Source organism: Cyprinodon variegatus, unplaced genomic scaffold, assembly GCF_000732505.1.
Source record: "Cyprinodon variegatus isolate N-32 unplaced genomic scaffold, C_variegatus-1.0 Scaffold349, whole genome shotgun sequence".
NCBI classification, from domain to species: Eukaryota; Metazoa; Chordata; class Actinopteri; order Cyprinodontiformes; family Cyprinodontidae; genus Cyprinodon; species Cyprinodon variegatus.
In genome coordinates, this window is record NW_015150802.1 from 473093 (window position 1) to 491883 (window position 18791).

The 18791-nt window shown below is 35.4% G+C and overlaps 1 protein-coding gene across 7 annotated transcripts in view; it reads right to left on the bottom strand.

The window, feature by feature from the left end:
- The window catches only part of gria2 (glutamate receptor, ionotropic, AMPA 2), a 66676-nt gene that overhangs the window by 30931 nt on the left and 16954 nt on the right, over positions 1 to 18791 (bottom strand). For all 7 annotated transcript variants that reach the window (XR_001481540.1, XM_015385828.1, XM_015385826.1 and 4 more), the window contains exon 3: positions 6250 to 6489. Coding sequence is in view for 6 of the 7 variants with exons in the window: in XM_015385828.1 (XP_015241314.1) it covers positions 6250 to 6489 (240 nt within the window). In the remaining variant the exon portion in view is untranslated. The remainder of the gene's footprint in view (positions 1 to 6249; positions 6490 to 18791) is intronic.

Sequence of the window (18791 nt, forward strand, 5' to 3'; positions counted from 1 at the left end):
GGATGGATGGATGGATGGATGGATGGATGGATGGATGGATGGATGGAAATTGGAAAAAAAAATCCCCAAAGAAATGTCAACTATATACCTCTGCAATAATATTAAGGAGCTCAACAGTATGCACATAACTAATTAGAAGTCAGTGTTCTTAAAAACTATACTTTAAACAAGGCACTCTTTTAAATGCCTAACAACCATTCTACAACAAAAGGCAATTGATAGCAATTCTTTTCAAATAAAACTGACATTTTCAATATAAGAATAAGAGTATGTTGATTGAACAGAATATTGTCTCTGTGCATGGAGAATTTGTCTTATGATTAAACAAATACAAATTTAAACCTCAATCAACTGCCATATAAGTCATCAATTATTAAAGATAACATCGTGGTCTTCATTTTTATGCCAAAGGTGAGCTTTGTTATGTTTAACCAGCCATGAAGTGCTTCCGCTTATTTTCTGGGATACTTTTGCAGAGGTTGGTTACTGATAGTAGTCAGAAGGCCTGTGGTACCTGTGTGCAACAGCCTCGCTTCTGTTATTATCATCCAAGGCAGCTGTGGCTGCAATGTAGCTTGCCACCATCAGTTTGTGAATGTATATGTTTATGGCTGAATTACTGATTGTAGTGTAAAGTGCTACTAAGATCCCTCATTTAAAAAGGCATTAAAAAAAAGCTTAAGGAATACAGAAATATATCAAAGCAAACTTGTAGCACTATTCATTGGAACTCACACTTGTGTTGTTACTTAAAAACCCAGTAGATGAAAAGTGCTAATCAAATTCATCATAACCTTTTGTAACTCCAATGCCTCCAATTTCCTCGAGAAACACCCACACACAGACACACTCTCACCATTTACCAGCTGGCTCAAACACATACAATCTCCCTCTGTCGTTCTCTCTCTCCCACTCTCGTTACACTTTGGTTGCCATGGGAATGAGAGGATCACGCTGACCTAATTAGACAGCCTTGCAATGATGAAATATGCACAACAGACTCCTCAGTGCTGCTATGGACATACAGTAGGGAGATCAGGTCATTGTTATCAGCTTGGGGATTATCAAAAACAGCTTGTCCTTCTGATTTTAGAGAGAATTGGTGTGTGTCCATAAATGAAAGGTAGACCACCTAGGAAGATACAGTTATGAAAAGTGAGACGAGAGAATGAAAAGTATAACAGAGAGAATATACAACATGCACAAGTTAGGTAACAAAGGGGATCCCTATACAATGAATGAAGCTCAAGGTCTCTATAAGGTGATAAGGCTCAGTGGGAGAGTTTAAATGATACCATAAAGATTCTAAGGTAATCCTTCTTAATCTGCAGCTCAATGCAATATATTCCAATACTTCCAGTGTACCAATACAAGTTGTGAATTGACAAGTCTTGAATTGCCTGTTTTTGTCTTAAGCTTCTGAAGGAGTAATTCATTTAGCAGGGCCATCTCCTTAATTTTTGCAGAGGCTTTTTTTAAGGATATTTGCTTGATTTTTGCTTTGTGTTTATGGATTCACAAAGAACCTAACACTAAATATCAACGAAGGAAGCAATTGCAAATTTATTTTTATCAGGACGCAGTTCTTTCTACAACAATTGGCGCAGAGGTAAAAATATGTTTAGTCTTTTCTTTGTTACTATTAATAAAGAAATTAGAGTTATTAGAACTTTCTTTTTTATTTATGTTTTCTAAAACATTAGAATAGCTGATTAAACATTTTTAACAGAGTCGGCTGAAGGTTGATGGCGTTACAGTATTGCTTTCATATATAAAACATTTACCAATAAAATTGCAAATTAAAAAAATATTGATAGTTTTCCTGTGTTGTGAGAACTTAAAGGACCTAAAACTTTTTAAAATTTTTAACTATGTTGTAACGTCAGTCCTTTCTGATACTGCGCTTGCCTGTATCTTCGTAAAGGTACTTTATATGTCTGATGAATTCTGCTGTCAGAGCAGCTACCCCTCCTCTCCTACAAGACCTGCCATTATAGGTCTATGTAATGCAGTGATTACTTGCCCCTTCAGGCAGTACCTATCTTAATTGTACCTCACATTCCCAGTAAACAGCACGCCCATCTTCCATCTAATCAAGGTTATGTGAGGCGACACAATCATTTCTGCTGAAAATTGGAATCTGTTCACACCTAATCTGCATAGTGATAACAGCTTATCTTTTAAGCCAACATTTATGACAAGAAAAAATTCTTTTTAGGGGTGAAAGAGGAGCCTAATCACCAGAAATGACATTATGCAACAACATCATGAAAGGGGAGACACCCACACAAGAGTGCACAGTGTGGCAGTGAAGGCAAGTGTCGTCTGGGCTGGATGGAACAAATGATTACAGCACTTTGTAGAGCGAAAAGCAATATTTCATCATATATATTTATAGTAGAACGTGAAAGGCTTAAATAACATTAGATGGGATGTTTATATCAACAATAATGCATTTATTAACAAAAACAAAAAAGTTTATTAAACTCAGTAGGTTTGGAGTAAAATATATGGGAAACCTACTGTAAAGAGGTATCAGACCTTCAGTCTCTCTTGACAAGGCTTTACTCCAAAATCTGGTAATAACGTTTTAATGGAAGTAAAACATTGTATCACTGTTACTAAAATCAATAAGAGATTATGCAGATTATAAAACATATAGAAAAAGTTAATCCATGTAGCAGATTTTAAAAATAATTTTAGTCTACCCAAATATTTACTAAAGGTATATGGATACAATGGTTTGACTCCTTGCTTCAAGAACAGCCATTGTCCATAATTGCAAACCCACTTCTTATTTATTCATTTAGTGCAAACAAGAGAACTCTAATAAAATAATGATAAGCAATTAAAGAGTGGTATAGTGAAAGTCAAGATAAATGTGGAATACAGGGTGATTGACCAAGCATTTTCCAGAACAGAACTGTCTTAATGTCAAGCTTCGGAATAAGAAGCATGTACAAATTAGGTTTGCAAACATACTGTAGCCGCTGGTGATAGCTCTGTATATTTGTTCCTCGGTGTTCACTAATACATGGACTGGATTTCTTTGTTAGCTCCTTTTCTTTCTTTTTTTTTTTTATTTTAATCCATGCATTTTTGATGATATAGTTGACCCTGAATACATCAAAAGGGAATTTTTAAAACAATCCTGACATGTCTTTTAAAATAAACCCAAACATTACCAACATTTTCTCTTTAGTAAGAAGAAAAAAGAAAAACACGGCTTAAAATAACACCTTAAAACAAACGTATACTTCAGAATCTAAGACTTGATGTTCTCCATAAAGAGCAGCATAAATCTAACCTTTTTTCAATGTTTCTCCTTGCAGCAGCTCAATCGAAAAGTTACACTGAATACAAAAATGAGACTTCCTTTATGTTATAGGTTAGTCACTCTATGAGAATAAGCTTTTTTCTAGGGAAGAATTAGTTGAAGGCAGCAGAAAATGAGTTACATGACAAAGCGAAGCGAGATAACTTACTAGAAGCAATTTTTTGTTATCATCTTTATTACAGGTTATTATAGGCAGCTTCCTTACCCATTCAAGTTTTGTACTCTCTTTGTCTTCTTTTTATTGTATCTTATTGCTAGGGGGTTTAAAAAAAGGTTCAGTCCTTTCAGCCAACAAAAGCCTGCTCTGTGTGTGAAACCTTTCAAACACGGTTCAAAGAAGTCTAATCTTACTTTCAGATTTTGACACAATCAGTGTGAAATAGAAAAGAACCTCTGATGAAAAGGATCAAAGAATAATGTCAAATTTGATTTAGACATCTAATAAATCTGGATATTAGTTTGATGGTAGTTTTTTTTTTCATCTTTCAATAAATTCCATCTATGATCTTATTCAGGCCAGTAACTTTTGGTATACATCCTTCTTACTGCAGTAGTTTCATTCCTGTTTTTTTCTTTTTTCATTATTCCTAAATAATTAATTATATTGTAACAGGCAAAATAGTATTTACAAATATTTACATCAGTTTAATTGAAATATTTGTATGTATTTATTTTTATATTTTTACATCTGCAACAACCATGCACTCCACATGTACAGTAGAAACCAAAGCAACTACTGTAAGTCAAAGGGACTAAGCATTAAAGATAAAAAAAAAGCAGGTGTAAACAGTATAGAAAAGCAGAAAATCCGCTGAAATCAGTCAGTATTTAAAAACCATCCCTGAGGCTATGTGCAAATATGAAACACCACAAATATGACATAATGTGAGAATTGTGTCAGTTTTATATAGAGTGTTATGACATCTACAACGGTTTTTTTGATGTTCATAGAAAAGCACAGCAGGAACCTTGTGTTACATTTTTCATAATGTTCACTTAAACAGAGGAAAAAAAGGACTTCCACTTTAATCAGTCACCTTGTCACAAGTCTTTGAGTTGTCCTGGATCCACCTGCAACTAAAGAAACCCAGAACATATATGGTTGTAGGGGTTATAGTTATTAAACTTTTCTTTAAGTATGATTTACTGTGTGCATGGTTTAGTCTCTGTGTTGAAATGTGATAGACTGCCGACCTATTGAGGGTGTATGCAGGCTCTTATCCCATGACAAAACCCAGCACCCCCAAGACTATGCAATAATAAGCTAGTATAGATGATGGATGGATGACTTTGTCAGGAAAGGTGTATGAACAAATACCCCAGTGGCTGTCTGTACATGGATGGATTTTTTCATTTAAAACACATTACTTATTTGGTATGTGTCCTCTGTTGTAATTTGCTTTAATATTTGTGTGATTGTGTGATATGGTAGTCATATTTCTTAAGCAACTATGGTCCTAAAGGTTAAATGACTAATTTTTTCATCAGTTAGCATTTTTAAAAATTAACATTCAAACTCTCTAATAGGTTCATTAATAACCAGTGTAGGACATTTATTTTGCAAAAAGCCTATGCAAACTAGATTAGAGTCCAACATATATTTTCTGTACTCGATTAGCATAACGTATACACTCCCCTCCCATTTTCAACATTCAGACAATAAGGAACATAAATCTTCTGAAAGACCAACATAATATTTTCTGAAAATCAGTCAGTGTGAGAGCCATAAGGTATCTACTTGGGATCAGTGCACAGACTGCAGGTTCTGCTAAAAGACAGTTGTATTTCTAGGCTTTATTTAAAATCCATGGATATTAATGTAGCTATTTGCAAATCCTATAACACCAGAAACTGTTTTTGCAAATCATAATTCTGTTAAAGTAAAGGCGTCTGTTTACCTAAATTGGCACAACCACATTTTGTTGTGATACAGTTACCTGTATTAACCTAAGGCATTCTGTGGTGCTGAAGTGAAAGTCCATCCAATTTTGTATTTCATTACAAATCAGAGCAAATAGCTTTGCCAATAGGAAGGGGAGGAAAAATAGTTTGCTCTACAAAATGGCAGTGCTAATAATATAGAAGAAAAGGGGGAAAGGTAATCTGCTTAGACCAGACACAGAGGTTTGAATTTCTGTTCTCTTTCATTGGGGTAAACTTATAGAAGGCTTCTTTGTGTTATTCTCTGATACCCTATCGAGTATTTTCACAACTTGTGTTCGTTTTTTTTTTTTTTTTGCTATCTTTGTGGGTGGACTTGTTTTTATGACAGTGTGAGGAATTTAATGCATTTTACAAAGCCATGTCATGGTGACCTATGTCCTTATGGGGACTAAAATCCTACTTATTTTAAATTTTAAAGTTCTTTTCTTTGAGAAAAGAAAATAACTTTAGAATGTAATTCTGGCTTAGTTTTAGGACTGAAGTGTGAATTCCATTCAGGTAAGGATTAGGCTTAGAAATATGTTAGGGTTAGGCCATATAAAATGAATTCAATTCAATGAAACGTCCCCATAAGTCCCCAAAAATTGTATATTTTATCTAACATGATAACTGAATCCCAAGTTGCATGGAAAGAGCTAAATAACTGTTGAAGTGAAATCTTTAGAAACTTTTGGAAGTACAAGGAAACTTTTTTTGTAGACAATGCATTTTGGCTCATGGCCTTTAGCGTGAATATTAGAAAACATCAAATAGTTTGAGTTTTATATATTAATTATATGCAGCAATTACTCATTTTCACATAAACAGGATGACCAAGAAGCATTAAGAGAGATTGTAATTGGTAACTGGTAGAGCCAGAGCTCAAATAGGCTCTTATTGTTGAAGTGTTTCACCACAGAGTTTAGCAAAAAGAGTTTGGAAATAAATCCCTTAATTTATTTCCTTTTGTCTTTCTGTTTTTGACTTACCTCGATCGCTGTCGTATAGATAGGCAAACTTGTCCCACTTGTAGTACTCAATAAGGCTGAGGAGTGGCCCCCTGATATCAGGCCGCATCTGGATAATGAACTGTTGATTCCCGTCCAGAGGAAAGCTAGGCGTTATGAAGGAGACATGTAGAGTGCCACAAAACGATGTAATGGTGTTGACAGACTTCTTATCGTAGAACCCAAATATGGCGTAGACTCCTCTCGAGAACTGCGAACAGACTAAAAAAAGAACAAAAATGTGAGGTCATTCTGTTTATAGTTGATCTCACCTATATTTTAGACAGATTAGGTACCTATACTGAATTCAGGGAGATGATCTTTAATGAATAAATCTTTTTTCTGTATGTTTTTAAAAATATGGTGGTTTTCATTTCTTATGCATTTCATAAGACACGGTTTAAACTCAAGACAATGTTAACTTTTACTACATTTTAGAGTTAAACCCGAGTACAAGTCTTTTCGTCTTTATCTCGTCTTATCTTTGGTCTTTTATTTTCCAAAAAACCCAAGCATCGGCTATATCTCAGGATTTGTTAGAAATAATCTAGAATAATAATTAAATAACTACTACTACTAAAGCAAAGTGTTAGTGATTACTGAATATAAGATTCCATTTTTAATATAATCTTCAACAAATCCATTGGTGCCATAGCAAATTATAGTGCATACATTCCAACTTTCCCAATCTGTTTATTGTAACCAGATTGTCATTTTGGTAACCTAGTAAAATATTAGTCAGGTAGACATGCTACAGTGTAGTTTTTATAGCCTCCAGCATTTATAAAGGAAAGATAGGAGAACAGGTGAAGTCTTAAAGAAAAACAAAGAAAAAACAACCCCTGAGTAAACCAGAGGCTCCTGCCTTTTTCTCCAACATCACCCAGCAGATTGGGACGTTGATTTTAATTGTTTATTGATCAAATTAAGAGTAAATTAGGGCTATTGATTTAGACATGTGTCTCTTGCTTATGCAATCCAGTGAGTAATTTCCTTTGACAATATTGCATAGAAACTTGCTGACAGCAGAAATGGAATACATTTATGTTAAAGGAAAGTTTATGAATGTTTTTTTATATATATGTTGTTATGAATGGATACTTAAGAATCTGAATCTTGTTACTATTTTTTATAATAACTGATAACAATTGACCATACAAGGATAAAACAGGCATAAAAGAAAATAAATGTTAAATATTTTTCTCATATGTTTTCAAAAATGTGTTTTCACTAAGAATTTTCATTATAAAGTTTTGGTAAATGGCACCGTAAACAGCCTGCATGATAAATAAAACATATTTGCTTCATTTCATTCCTAATAAGGTTAAGGAAGTTAGAAATCAATAGGCTGTAAAAACATAACATTCACAATGGCTGAAAATGCAGCAATATCCAACTCTTCTAGTTCACTGCTCCAATGTTTATAGCAGCTACAGCCTGATTTAAAGATTAACCCTGAAGGTGTAGAATTATTACACTGGCTCAGATTTAACTACTGCATTTAATTTCCACTTTGCTTAAATAGTATAGTTCAACAAAACAATTGTCTTCAGATGCTGATATGTTTGCTAAACAGCACCGGTTGCATGAACCTCATTGAACATTTATTTTATTTATTTATTTTTTTTTACACTTTAGCAGCACAATATTTTGAAGCCTGTGTGTCCATGCTTAATGTATTGTGATGAGAGACGTTCCTCTGCTGTCACTTTTGCTGGTTTGCTTGCTGGCTTTGCCCAGGATTAAAACTCTCTAAGCTTATGCTTAGAGACTGGATATCCCCACGACTATGCTGTGGCTTATCCCAGAGAAAATTCTATGACATTTTACTTTATTACCAAATATGGCATTTCCCAGTCCTAGCATTGAATGCATGTGTTCAACAAGGGTTCAGAGGGTCTTTCTGGCTCCAAAATGACACTGTACTAGAATGTCAAAGACTTCTATGTATGCTTCATCAATAACAAGTTCAAAAACTTTTAATTAAAGAAGAAAAGCCAAGAACAAACTGTAAATCCTAGGAGCAGGGAGGACTACAGAAAAGCTATTAAGCTTCTGTTACATCTGACTGATTTTCAGGGAAACTCACTATTCATTTTTAGAAATCCAGCTCCAAACAGAAAATAGGAGACTAGCTAAATCTCCTTTTCTCCTCCCAAAGAGGTCATTGCAATTAGAAACAAAAGCAAACTCCCCTGGACCTGTTAAATGCAACAAAAAGACATGATTTCCTCTTTGTCGTTCTGTTTTTAAAGATAACAATTCCCATAGTCTCTGCAAAAATGTGAAAAAAGTTCAATTATTTTCTAATCCCAACAATAGTGGTTAAAATATAGCATGGTTAGATAATGATATGTTTTCATGTTATAAAAAATGCAAGCCTGCAGTTATTCAAGTTCAGATTTTGTTTTAACTAGCTTTGCAAAATAAGTTGCACAGTTATCTAATGAAAAGCAAAAGCAATAGTGAACAAACAACTAGAGTGAAATGGCTGCCTCAGAGAGCTGTTATACACTGATGGTCACATTTTTTGGCACCTATTAAACATTAGAATGTCATCTTTTATCACAGCGCTAAAATGTAATACTGCCTTTTTATTTATTCATCTGTTTTTTCCAACGGTGGTTGGATTACATAATTTTATTTCTGCCACTTGGTTCAAAAAGGACCATTAAGTCTGTTGCTACCACACAGTAAGTGTGACATATGGGTGGTAAAAATTTCTCAAAGCTTTATGATGCAGAACTCCAGCAAAGAGTAAAATCCTGGGGTCAAGAAATTACTATAGTACCCTTAGATAACAGCTTTAGAAATATGTACGAAAAAGAACTAGTAGTCTTTATCATCATTATGTCACCATAGAGAAAACAGCTCATATATTATCAAATAAAATAAAAAATAAAAACACTATCAAAATAAAACAAAAAAAAACAAGCATACTCAAATGAGAATTCAAAAATGTTAAACAAAAAAAAAGCGTTGAATATGGCAGGTACTATTTAGTATTTACATAAGAATAGCTTGTGCTGAAATGGGCTAAAAATGGGCTGGAGGTTTATTTGATTGACTCTAGGGGTGTTTAGTGACTGCCTGTCACAGCTTTGGAAAAGAGATTCCTTGAGTCTGTGTTCTTCTGTTCGCTCCTAAACACTTCTAATGTCCTTCCTCCCCTGTGCCTTTCAGCGCACAATCTTCACTGTCATGCTACAACCTTAAACAGTCAGGTAGAGTCTGGTTTGTGTTTGTTTTCTGATAAAAGAAGAGCTGCTGTTGGGGCTTCTTCACCAGGTGGGAGGTGATCCCAGTCCAGGAGAGATCAGAGGAAATATAAATGCCTAGGACTTATGCGAGCCATGTTCTCCATACCTCCCTGTTCAAGTAGAGGCAATATTTCCGTACACTGAACAGCAATAACTTGTGCAATAAATAATGTGTAATTAATATTTGATACCCTGTGCAATAACCTGTTTTTATATTTGATATCAAGCACAATAGCTATATATAAATACCCATCTCTACAAATACCCATTTAATACCCTGTGCAATAACCCTGTATAATAATCCTGCTAAATAAGTGACTTCAGCTGTTATATACATATTTGGACGCACTGTGTATACCCCCGTGCACCTTTTTCTCCTTTTTGACTATTGAGCCAATGTAACGAGTACATTTCTACACTGTGAGATCAAAAAAGAAGATCATTTATTCAATCAATAGTCTTTTTTATCAGACATGAATGCATAAGGCGTATGAGAATTTGGAGATGTTGTGTCACCTAACAATCACATGTTCTGAGATTAAGATTTTAGACTACAAAGTTCCTCATGGTAGCTTTACAAGTGTATGGTAACATGTATACTAGAGTTCATTTATGTCTAGGGGATAAGGCTGGGTTTGTGTTAGTTTTACAGTTTGCAGTTCATGTAAAATCTCTGCCTCAGCCACATCACACTAATCAATCAATGACAAAAGAGGTATCCCCGTTGCGTCAGTATCTGATGTACACAGGGCTTGACCAACTCCCAGTTTTCAATGAGTTGGGTGTGAGACTGCTGGGACTGAGTGTTCAGTCTTCCTGAACCTCCTGTAGTCCACTATGACATCCTTGACCTTGCTGGTGTTCAGTCTAAGGTTGTTCCTAAAGTAGCCATCTGTCAGATTGTAGACATGTTTGTGGTGGGTCTAATGTAATACAAAGGGGTCTTTACTGGCCTTTTAATACGAAAGGCCAGTAAAGAGCCTAATAGCCAATAATAAATAAAACAAATCTGTCCTTCCAACCATTACAAAGATAAACATGCAGTTTGATCAAGTCTAATTGGACTTGAACTGTAAATGAACCGGATCCAGTTCACCCTTCCTTTATCGGTGTTTGTATCTGACATGCCAGGTCTTCAGAAAACATGGGGTTTTGCTCAGTCTTGCATTAAAAAAAACTAACTAGATGTCTATCGCAACATTAAATAAATGGCTTTTTTTTTGTGACAGATTATGTCATCCATACAAGGTGTATGGATGACATAGTCAATGTAACCCCAGGTTAAGACTGAACTTTTTAGCAAAAAAAAGTTCAGGAAGATCTGGCCTAAGAAAAGAAAGCTAAACACCTGAAAAATTATCCCCAGTAGTGAACACTTTAAAAAAATATGTGCAAAAAAGGTGCTGTGGGTATTTCCCCCCTTCAAAGACTCTGGGAACCTAATTACAGCACGTGTTTTTTTTTAAATAAAACAAGTTTTGTGTAATATCCAAAGGATAAGCTCCAACAGATTGTGTAAAACAGAATGTTATAGGATTCCCCTGTCTGCATGCTTCAGACAAGATTTATTGATTCTGGGAATCAATAAATCTTGGAGATTTAATTAGTTTCCTCCTATAATGACTTTGATTTTGTTTTAGTTTAAACATTTTTATGGACTCTTGGATTGCAGCCACTGTGATCGCAAAACTAAAAAGGTTTAATATTTGTGACACACATCTTCAAATTCAACAGGATATGCACATGAACGAAAATATTTTCAGCCATCCTACATTTGTATGTGATGTTTTTTGAGTAAACTAGGACTGAGAAGATGTGCTCTCTGTGGTCATTTAAAGTCCTTTACTCTGGTTGAATTCCAGTTGCATCAGCAATAAACCCAAAGTCTGTGGTCATCACAAAGTTCTAATAAACTCATTACCAGGAGGATTCTAAATCTGTTACAGCAGTGACTCCTGCACTGAGCATCACCACCCAAGGAGAGGGTGTACCCTTTCAAATATATTTAGCTGTCCCAATTAGATGACCTCCTTTTCACCATTACTGCTCTGAAGACACCTCTGCTGCTCTAAAACTGTTTACATGGGGGCTCCATTCCTGATCAAAGATTACATCTGCACCAATTAACTTTTAATAAACCCAGCACATCCAGCTGACACACACAATTCTTACACTAGTTTAAAAATATAGAGTTAAGAAAGGGGAGTTAAATGCAAATTCTGTCAATATTTTAATTTGACCTTAGAATGTGAAAGACTGCTCTAAATAAAGTTATTATGGACACAAAATTGTACTTTGTACTACTTTTTTTCTATAAAGAAAACAAAATCCACATTGGTGCTGTCAGTGTAAGGGTCTCTGGAGTTTTGCTTTTTTCTGGCATAAGAGAGCTTCCTGTGAAAGAGAGGATTTTTGCTGGTGGCTAGGCCGACCTTTGTTGCTGCACACCTGAGAAAATTTCTCAATTAGGATGACTAGCATGAGACAAAGGTTCATCTTTCTTCACCAGATGATTACCCCTGATGTTATTTCAGCCAACGACCTAAACCAGGAATATCTTCCTTGTTGAAATTTGTCTTCTTGTGAATCTTTTAAGGTGGATTCTCTTATTGTTCCAAACAACCAAAGAACCTCAGTTTGGTTCCGATCTTCATGGAAAAGGTCTTACCTGTTCTCAGTCTTCATGACCTGCCTGCCTGTTCCCCAGCATGACGTCTCTTACAAGTACCAACACTCTTGGATCTAACTCATATTCTCTTGGACCTCTGGAGTATTTTCTGCAAAGCCCACCGAATCAAACCCATAAAGATCCATTCTACCTCCCCTTCATCTCTCTAGTTGACAAATCAATCAGTCATCAGTTGTTATCAACCAACTCCTTCCTGATCAGTCTATCTTTCTACCGTTAGACCAATAAGAAAAAGTTCAACTGATTCCCTGCAGTTCTTTTCTTCCAGATTCTACTTGTTTTTGTAAATAAAACGTAAAGATTCACTGGTTCTAAATCTGATTCTGCAAAAAAACAAAAACAAAACAGTTTTCGTTTTATTATACAGTAGAAAATAAAACTAAAACATCATCCAAACAAAACGTTTTAATGTTCTATGCATATATATATATATATATATATATATATATATACATATATAAAATGTGGTTATTAACATAGATAGCAATCAGGAGCCCACTGCATTAGTAAAACAATGAGCCAGTCACAGACACTTGCATTCACACACACCACATGTCTTTGTGGTGGTGATCATCAGCAGTCCAGTCACAGCTAACAGAACTGACTGTTACATATCTCATCCTCCCCAACAGCAGTGTTCTCACCAAGAGAAAACGCCTCGAGACTTTGGGGTGTTTTATGTAAAACTGATCTGTCACCAGTTGGTGCTGCAGCTTAAAGCCACCAGCCTTTCTGTCACACTAAACTCCAAGCAGATTTGCTACAGCTATAATTGTTGAACAAGCAAATTTTTGACCTTGAAATCTAAAAGGGGGGGCTTTAAAAACATAGCTTATTCCTGTCACCTCAATGTAAACGGTGTTGTAGAAGATTAAAACTGACTTTCTAGTTAAACAAGTCTTTTTCTTTTTCTACTTGTTTCAGCAATGTTCTTTTTTTAGTGCAGACGGGGAATCTGATCAGAGTTGATGAGAAGAAGGATTGAGATAAATACAGGATAGTCCTGGAAGTAAGCTTTTTACAGCAGGAGGACAACCTTAAAGTCAGTACTTTATATACTTTCTGCGTGGGTATATTTACGAGGATATCCTGCCGTATCCAACCAACATCCAGACGCAGCTTTGGATGAAGCAAATTGGACTCCTTTTTTCAGAGTTTTTGGGGCTTTTCAAAAAATGTAAATGTCTCCCCAAGGTGATTCAAAGGAAACAATTTATATCAGCAGTCTTTGATGTTAAGATATACCTCTGCTTTTATTGTGAAATACGAGACCTTGACAGGAAATGTTATGGGATCGGCAGTAGTAACGATATGTTAAAGGGTCTAGGAGGATGGTGATTTATCCTTAATATGTCTGAAACAACAGTAGCACATATGTTCTTTTTAAAATTATTTGATGACGCAGTCCAGAGTGCAAACACTTTCATCTGAAAAACAGAGCTATACACTCCCAACGGGGTTTGTGGAAATCACCGTGGACACAGCGCTCGGTCTGACTACACCATAACACTGCAGCTACTCCAATGGGGGATTAATGCTAAACCGCCTGGTAAAAAGAAAGTTCTGACACAGCTCAGAAATTGGGATGATTTCACTCAGACGATCCGCTTTTATCAATATGTTGCAATTGTGACATCAGCTTCCAGCTTTATTGTAGCCTATACATTACTGAATTGAAAAGCAAATATGAAATTATGTTTTTATATGCTCCCAAGTCCTCTTCATCCCGAAGGGGAACGCGATTAACAGACAGTACAGTTAATAGGCTGCATTATGTGTTAAATAACTTAATTAAGTAAACACTGATGATAAGTTGTTCATTTATGCAATCAGCAATCCTTTGCCACGCTATTTGGTGTCTCATTGATGCTGCTCCCATGTTTTACTTTTTATTGAGACTTTTTTGTTCCAGGAGAAATAAAGCGCTCTCACTTCTGTGCTTGTGATTGTGATCGGTTTACCAAGTTCAACTCGCCCTTTTATAGGAGCGAGTTCACAGATTCATGATCAGTCAAACCTGGATTGAGTTAGCGAGTTGATAACCACTTTTGTGGTACTGCTGATTGCCATTGTTGTGGATTGGTTAAACTAGAAAGGCTGGAAGCAACCCCACTATATTGAGCTTGATTCATGGTGCAGGCCCCTGCTGTTTATTCTGTTTTAGCTTGTGAAACAAATCAAGAATGTGATACATCACAGCTGTTATGTGATTGGCTAAAAGCTCGATATGTGAGGCAGGTGCCACTTATTGATTTACCCAATCAGCTGGAACAATTTTCACAGGAGCCTTTCCAGATTTGGCTTATATCAGGTTCCCTCATCTTTACAATTTCCTTTTAGAGTCCATGAATAGAAATAGTAAATTATTTGAAAATAATATAAATTAGAAATGTTGTTAAATGTTGCAGATTATGAGTTATTATTATACTCGTGATATCAAAGAACATATTTGCAAACTTTCATTTTAATTCAAGGAACAAGAAAGATACACATGCTTTCTTAGTGAAAGGTAGCTAAATCATTTTATAATAAATCATTTTTATTTATGTAATTTTTATAATGTTGAACTGTTAAGTCAATGCCGCTAGAGTTATAAACTCCTAGGAAAGACATGATGCCCATTCAGTTTCAAACCAAATCATCTTCTCATACATGACTAAACACTAAGCATGTTTCCATGCACAATATCAATCTCATAATAAAGGATTATTTGATGACCATCATAACAGATCTAATGCATTCACATGCAATACCCCAATTCTATATTCAGTAAATCTTTGTTTACATGTTCTAGTCGAGTCAAATTTCATGCCTACTGGATTTATATACAGGTGGAAGAGAGGGATGTTTACAGAATGCATTGATAACTTCGCCGGCTGAGGAAGAACGTAATGAGTCCCAACGAGACAACAGTCTGTTTGGCAATACCTCTGTATTTTTTTCCAATTTTTTTTCTAAAACCAGCCTGAAATGGGAAGGCAGATTAATTGGAGAGCACATTATGCCAGCCTGCAGTCCTGCAACACCTCCCATTAAACAATAGCTAAGACAACAGCCTGGCTAAGAAGTAGACCAGAGAGTTGGAAGGCTAAGGGCTAAGGCCTCCATACATGGGTCGTGTGCACTAACCACTGCACCACCAAAGCACGCCTAATCATAGTAAAGTTGAAGTATTTTACAGTGTACAGATTTGCCGGTATACTAGACACCGAGACCACTTGCTCAAGTTCAAGTGTACTTTGCATACCCGGAACCAGACTAATTATAACAAGAACCATGCTAATTACATGATTGTATCAAAAATCTAAATACGATTACATTTTACATAGAGCATTATGGCACAGGCAAAGCAGTAACCATACCCTCTTTTTAGAGGTGTCCAATCTGCCTGTAAATTTAGGTCTATGGAACATCACATTCCAAAAAACTTGAACACCTGGAACGTCTCCCTCAGCAGCCACGAAAAGAAAAAGGCCTGCAGATTAAGGTTCAGATATTTTACACTTCAAACAATGAAATCTATCCATTTTGTTCGTATAGTTTTTTTTTTTATTTCATGTCCTTGGTGATTGAAAAGCTTTGTCGGTGAGTACAGAAATCACTGAATCTTTGGACCTCTAGGTTTATTTAAACACTTTGTCTCAGACAAGCTTGCTTGCTTTTATGTGTACATTGTTTTCTCTGGATAATCTCATATTCCCTCATGTTGAATTAGCATTAACATAAGATAAATTGGTTGAAATGATCTCAAGGCTGACTGTATGGTACTGCTTTATATTTGTTTCATGCACCTCTGTCTAAGAGATGTCTTATAATAGAAATGTGATTATACATAAAAAAGAAAATCAGTGATTGCAACCACAATACCTGCTCTTTTCACAATAGTTTTACATTGGTCACCAGCTGTTAGTAACCAGCTGTTATTAAATATAGCCCTTATGATGTGATTAGTTATTAGAACTTGATATCTTTCAAAAACGTAAAGACATCAAATATCTCTTTGTGAATAGCTGCCTTGCAGTCTTTAAAATGTCCTTACTTAACGGCAGCATCTTAGAAACCAACAAACAAATGGTCTCTATTCTGTTAGTACAGTAAGCCTCTATATCCTATCAGGCTCAATGCAGATCTCTTTGACTGGACAGATCCAGCAAAACAAGCTACTTCATCACACACAGTGGCTTTGTTTCTCTTCTATCTGCCTCGTGTTGTAAAACATATTGTATATCCACTGACCTTTAGTGGAAATACCAGTGCAGACTTTGGATCTGCTGCTCGGCGTTCTAATGACCTCAGAAACCGGCAGAACAAAATTAAGCACGTCGATAAAAACACAGCTTTAATCAGGACCTGAAGGAACAGCTCTCACAGCAACCAGTTACTCAATGTTTGCTGAAGATAAGCAGGAACAACCTCACAGAAACGCAAATAGGCATTGAAACGTGATTGTTAGTCTGCTATCGCTTTCCCAGCCATAACAAAAATCTTCTAATTTCTCATTTATTTTTGTATCTTATTAAGTAAGCAAGGACAAAGAAATAATAATCAAATATTTCAATAAACACAATATCTGCACTTACATATCAACGCTTTGCTAGTAACAGATTGTATCCCCTCATCCTAACAATTGATCTGCAGATTCCACTGTTATTTTTCTGCAATATTAAGACTGAGGCTAATGACAGCAGAGGCTCCATATTTACACATTTATGATTTAATGAAATTATAATGAGATGCACATTATTTTTGCAGTTAAAATAAAGCTAACTGCAAGGAGGACTGGAGCTCCTGAGAGTTGCCTCATTTTTTATCTCTAGTGCTCCCCTGAGCTACTTAAAAAGCACTTTTGACACTGTGTCTTTTTCCAAGCCCACACACTTTGAAACAGTGCCAGGAATGTGTTCCGCAGAAAAAGATTTATACAATTTCCATCGTCGAGCGGAAGGCAGCTTAAATTGTGACCTTCTGGAGGCCTGAGCTTTCAACTGCAAAGAGAGCATTAAAAAGTAAGTGAGGCTGCAGCTGCAGTTCTTTCACAGAATATGATGTCTTCTTTACTTTTGAGGATTTTCATGCAAATATGACACGGAATAAAAAAAAATATGATTGATTCTGGCTGCAGTTTTTACACAAAGCAGTGGAAGAACACTAAAATATAACAAATAATGGTAAAAAAATAATGTTACAGCACTAACAAATATTTTACTTTAGTTTTGAAATTATAGAAAAGTAAAAAAATATATAGATTAGGGAGAAACAAAACTCTTCTGTAATCCTGGTTTATACATCTAAATATTTGGAATAAATCCTGAGAGCCCAAAGAGGAAAAACAATGCATTTTTGTTTCAGATCAATCAAAGGGGATCTCTATGGGGCCAAAATTGTTGCTTTATTACAAATCTCAGTACATATTTGTAAATCTGAATACAGATTTGTGGATTTTTTACACATTTACAATCCGGATTACACACACAGTAGTTTTACACATTTGCAGATTGTTTTACAGACACACAAATCTCCTCACACATTTACAGTTTTATTTACACATTTTCAAATCCCACCGTACACACACAAACCAAGATACAGATACACAATGCTCCACACACATTTGCAAATAATAAAGCAACAATTTTGGATCTCTGTCTGTTGTAGTTCTGACCTCACAACTCAGTCAAACAAATATGCTGTGAACCTTTTCTTAAGGTTATACAAAATAATGATAAAAACATGTTAAATAATTCATGATATAATCTTTGCAAACTTATCTTAAAATATTATTTTTAAAGAATAGTTTTTGAACAGCTTCATGCTGGGGAAGATTCTCAGTCGTCCAGGTCATAGCCATTCCAAAAAAAAAAAAAAGTTAAAAAACAATCCACTGGACTTTTGTTTTGAAGATGTTTCGCTTCCTATCAATGAAGCTTTTTGAACAGTTGAACAGCTTCTTTCATCATAAACCCAGTAGAACGCACTTCCAGGTCAATAATAGATTAACGACTGATTGAGCAGAAATTGTGGGATTAAAAATTATGTTCTTAATCAATATTGGACTTTATAATGAACAGAGGGTTTATATTGGTGTCTGGTTGTTGCTTTTAATTCTAGCTCATTTTCACAATCCGTTTCTTCAATTCAATTGCAAGATACATACCTAAAGTTGTGTAAAATACAGTTGTGAATATATCCAAAATAGAAAAAGTACTCGTCCAATGTTTGTGCATGCTGTGAACAAGAGAATAGACTAATTATACCTAAAATACAATAGGAAGAAAACACTAGAACTGATTTAATAAATGAATAGATGAGAAAAACTTTCATGATCAAATATTCCACCATTTATTTACAGTACTGTATTATAAATATAAGTCACTTTCTCACTGATTTTAACAAAAGAAAATTTTGATCTGGTGATAAATTAATATTTCCCTATCACTGCATGAAAAGTGGGATTTTCGTCAATATAAACCCCCGTAAACTCCCGCAGATCTGCCTGATTTTCGTCAGTTTCCGACCCTTTGCAACCCGTGCTTTTCCACGTCTGTCGTGCCACAAATTGTCGGAAACGGACCCTGACG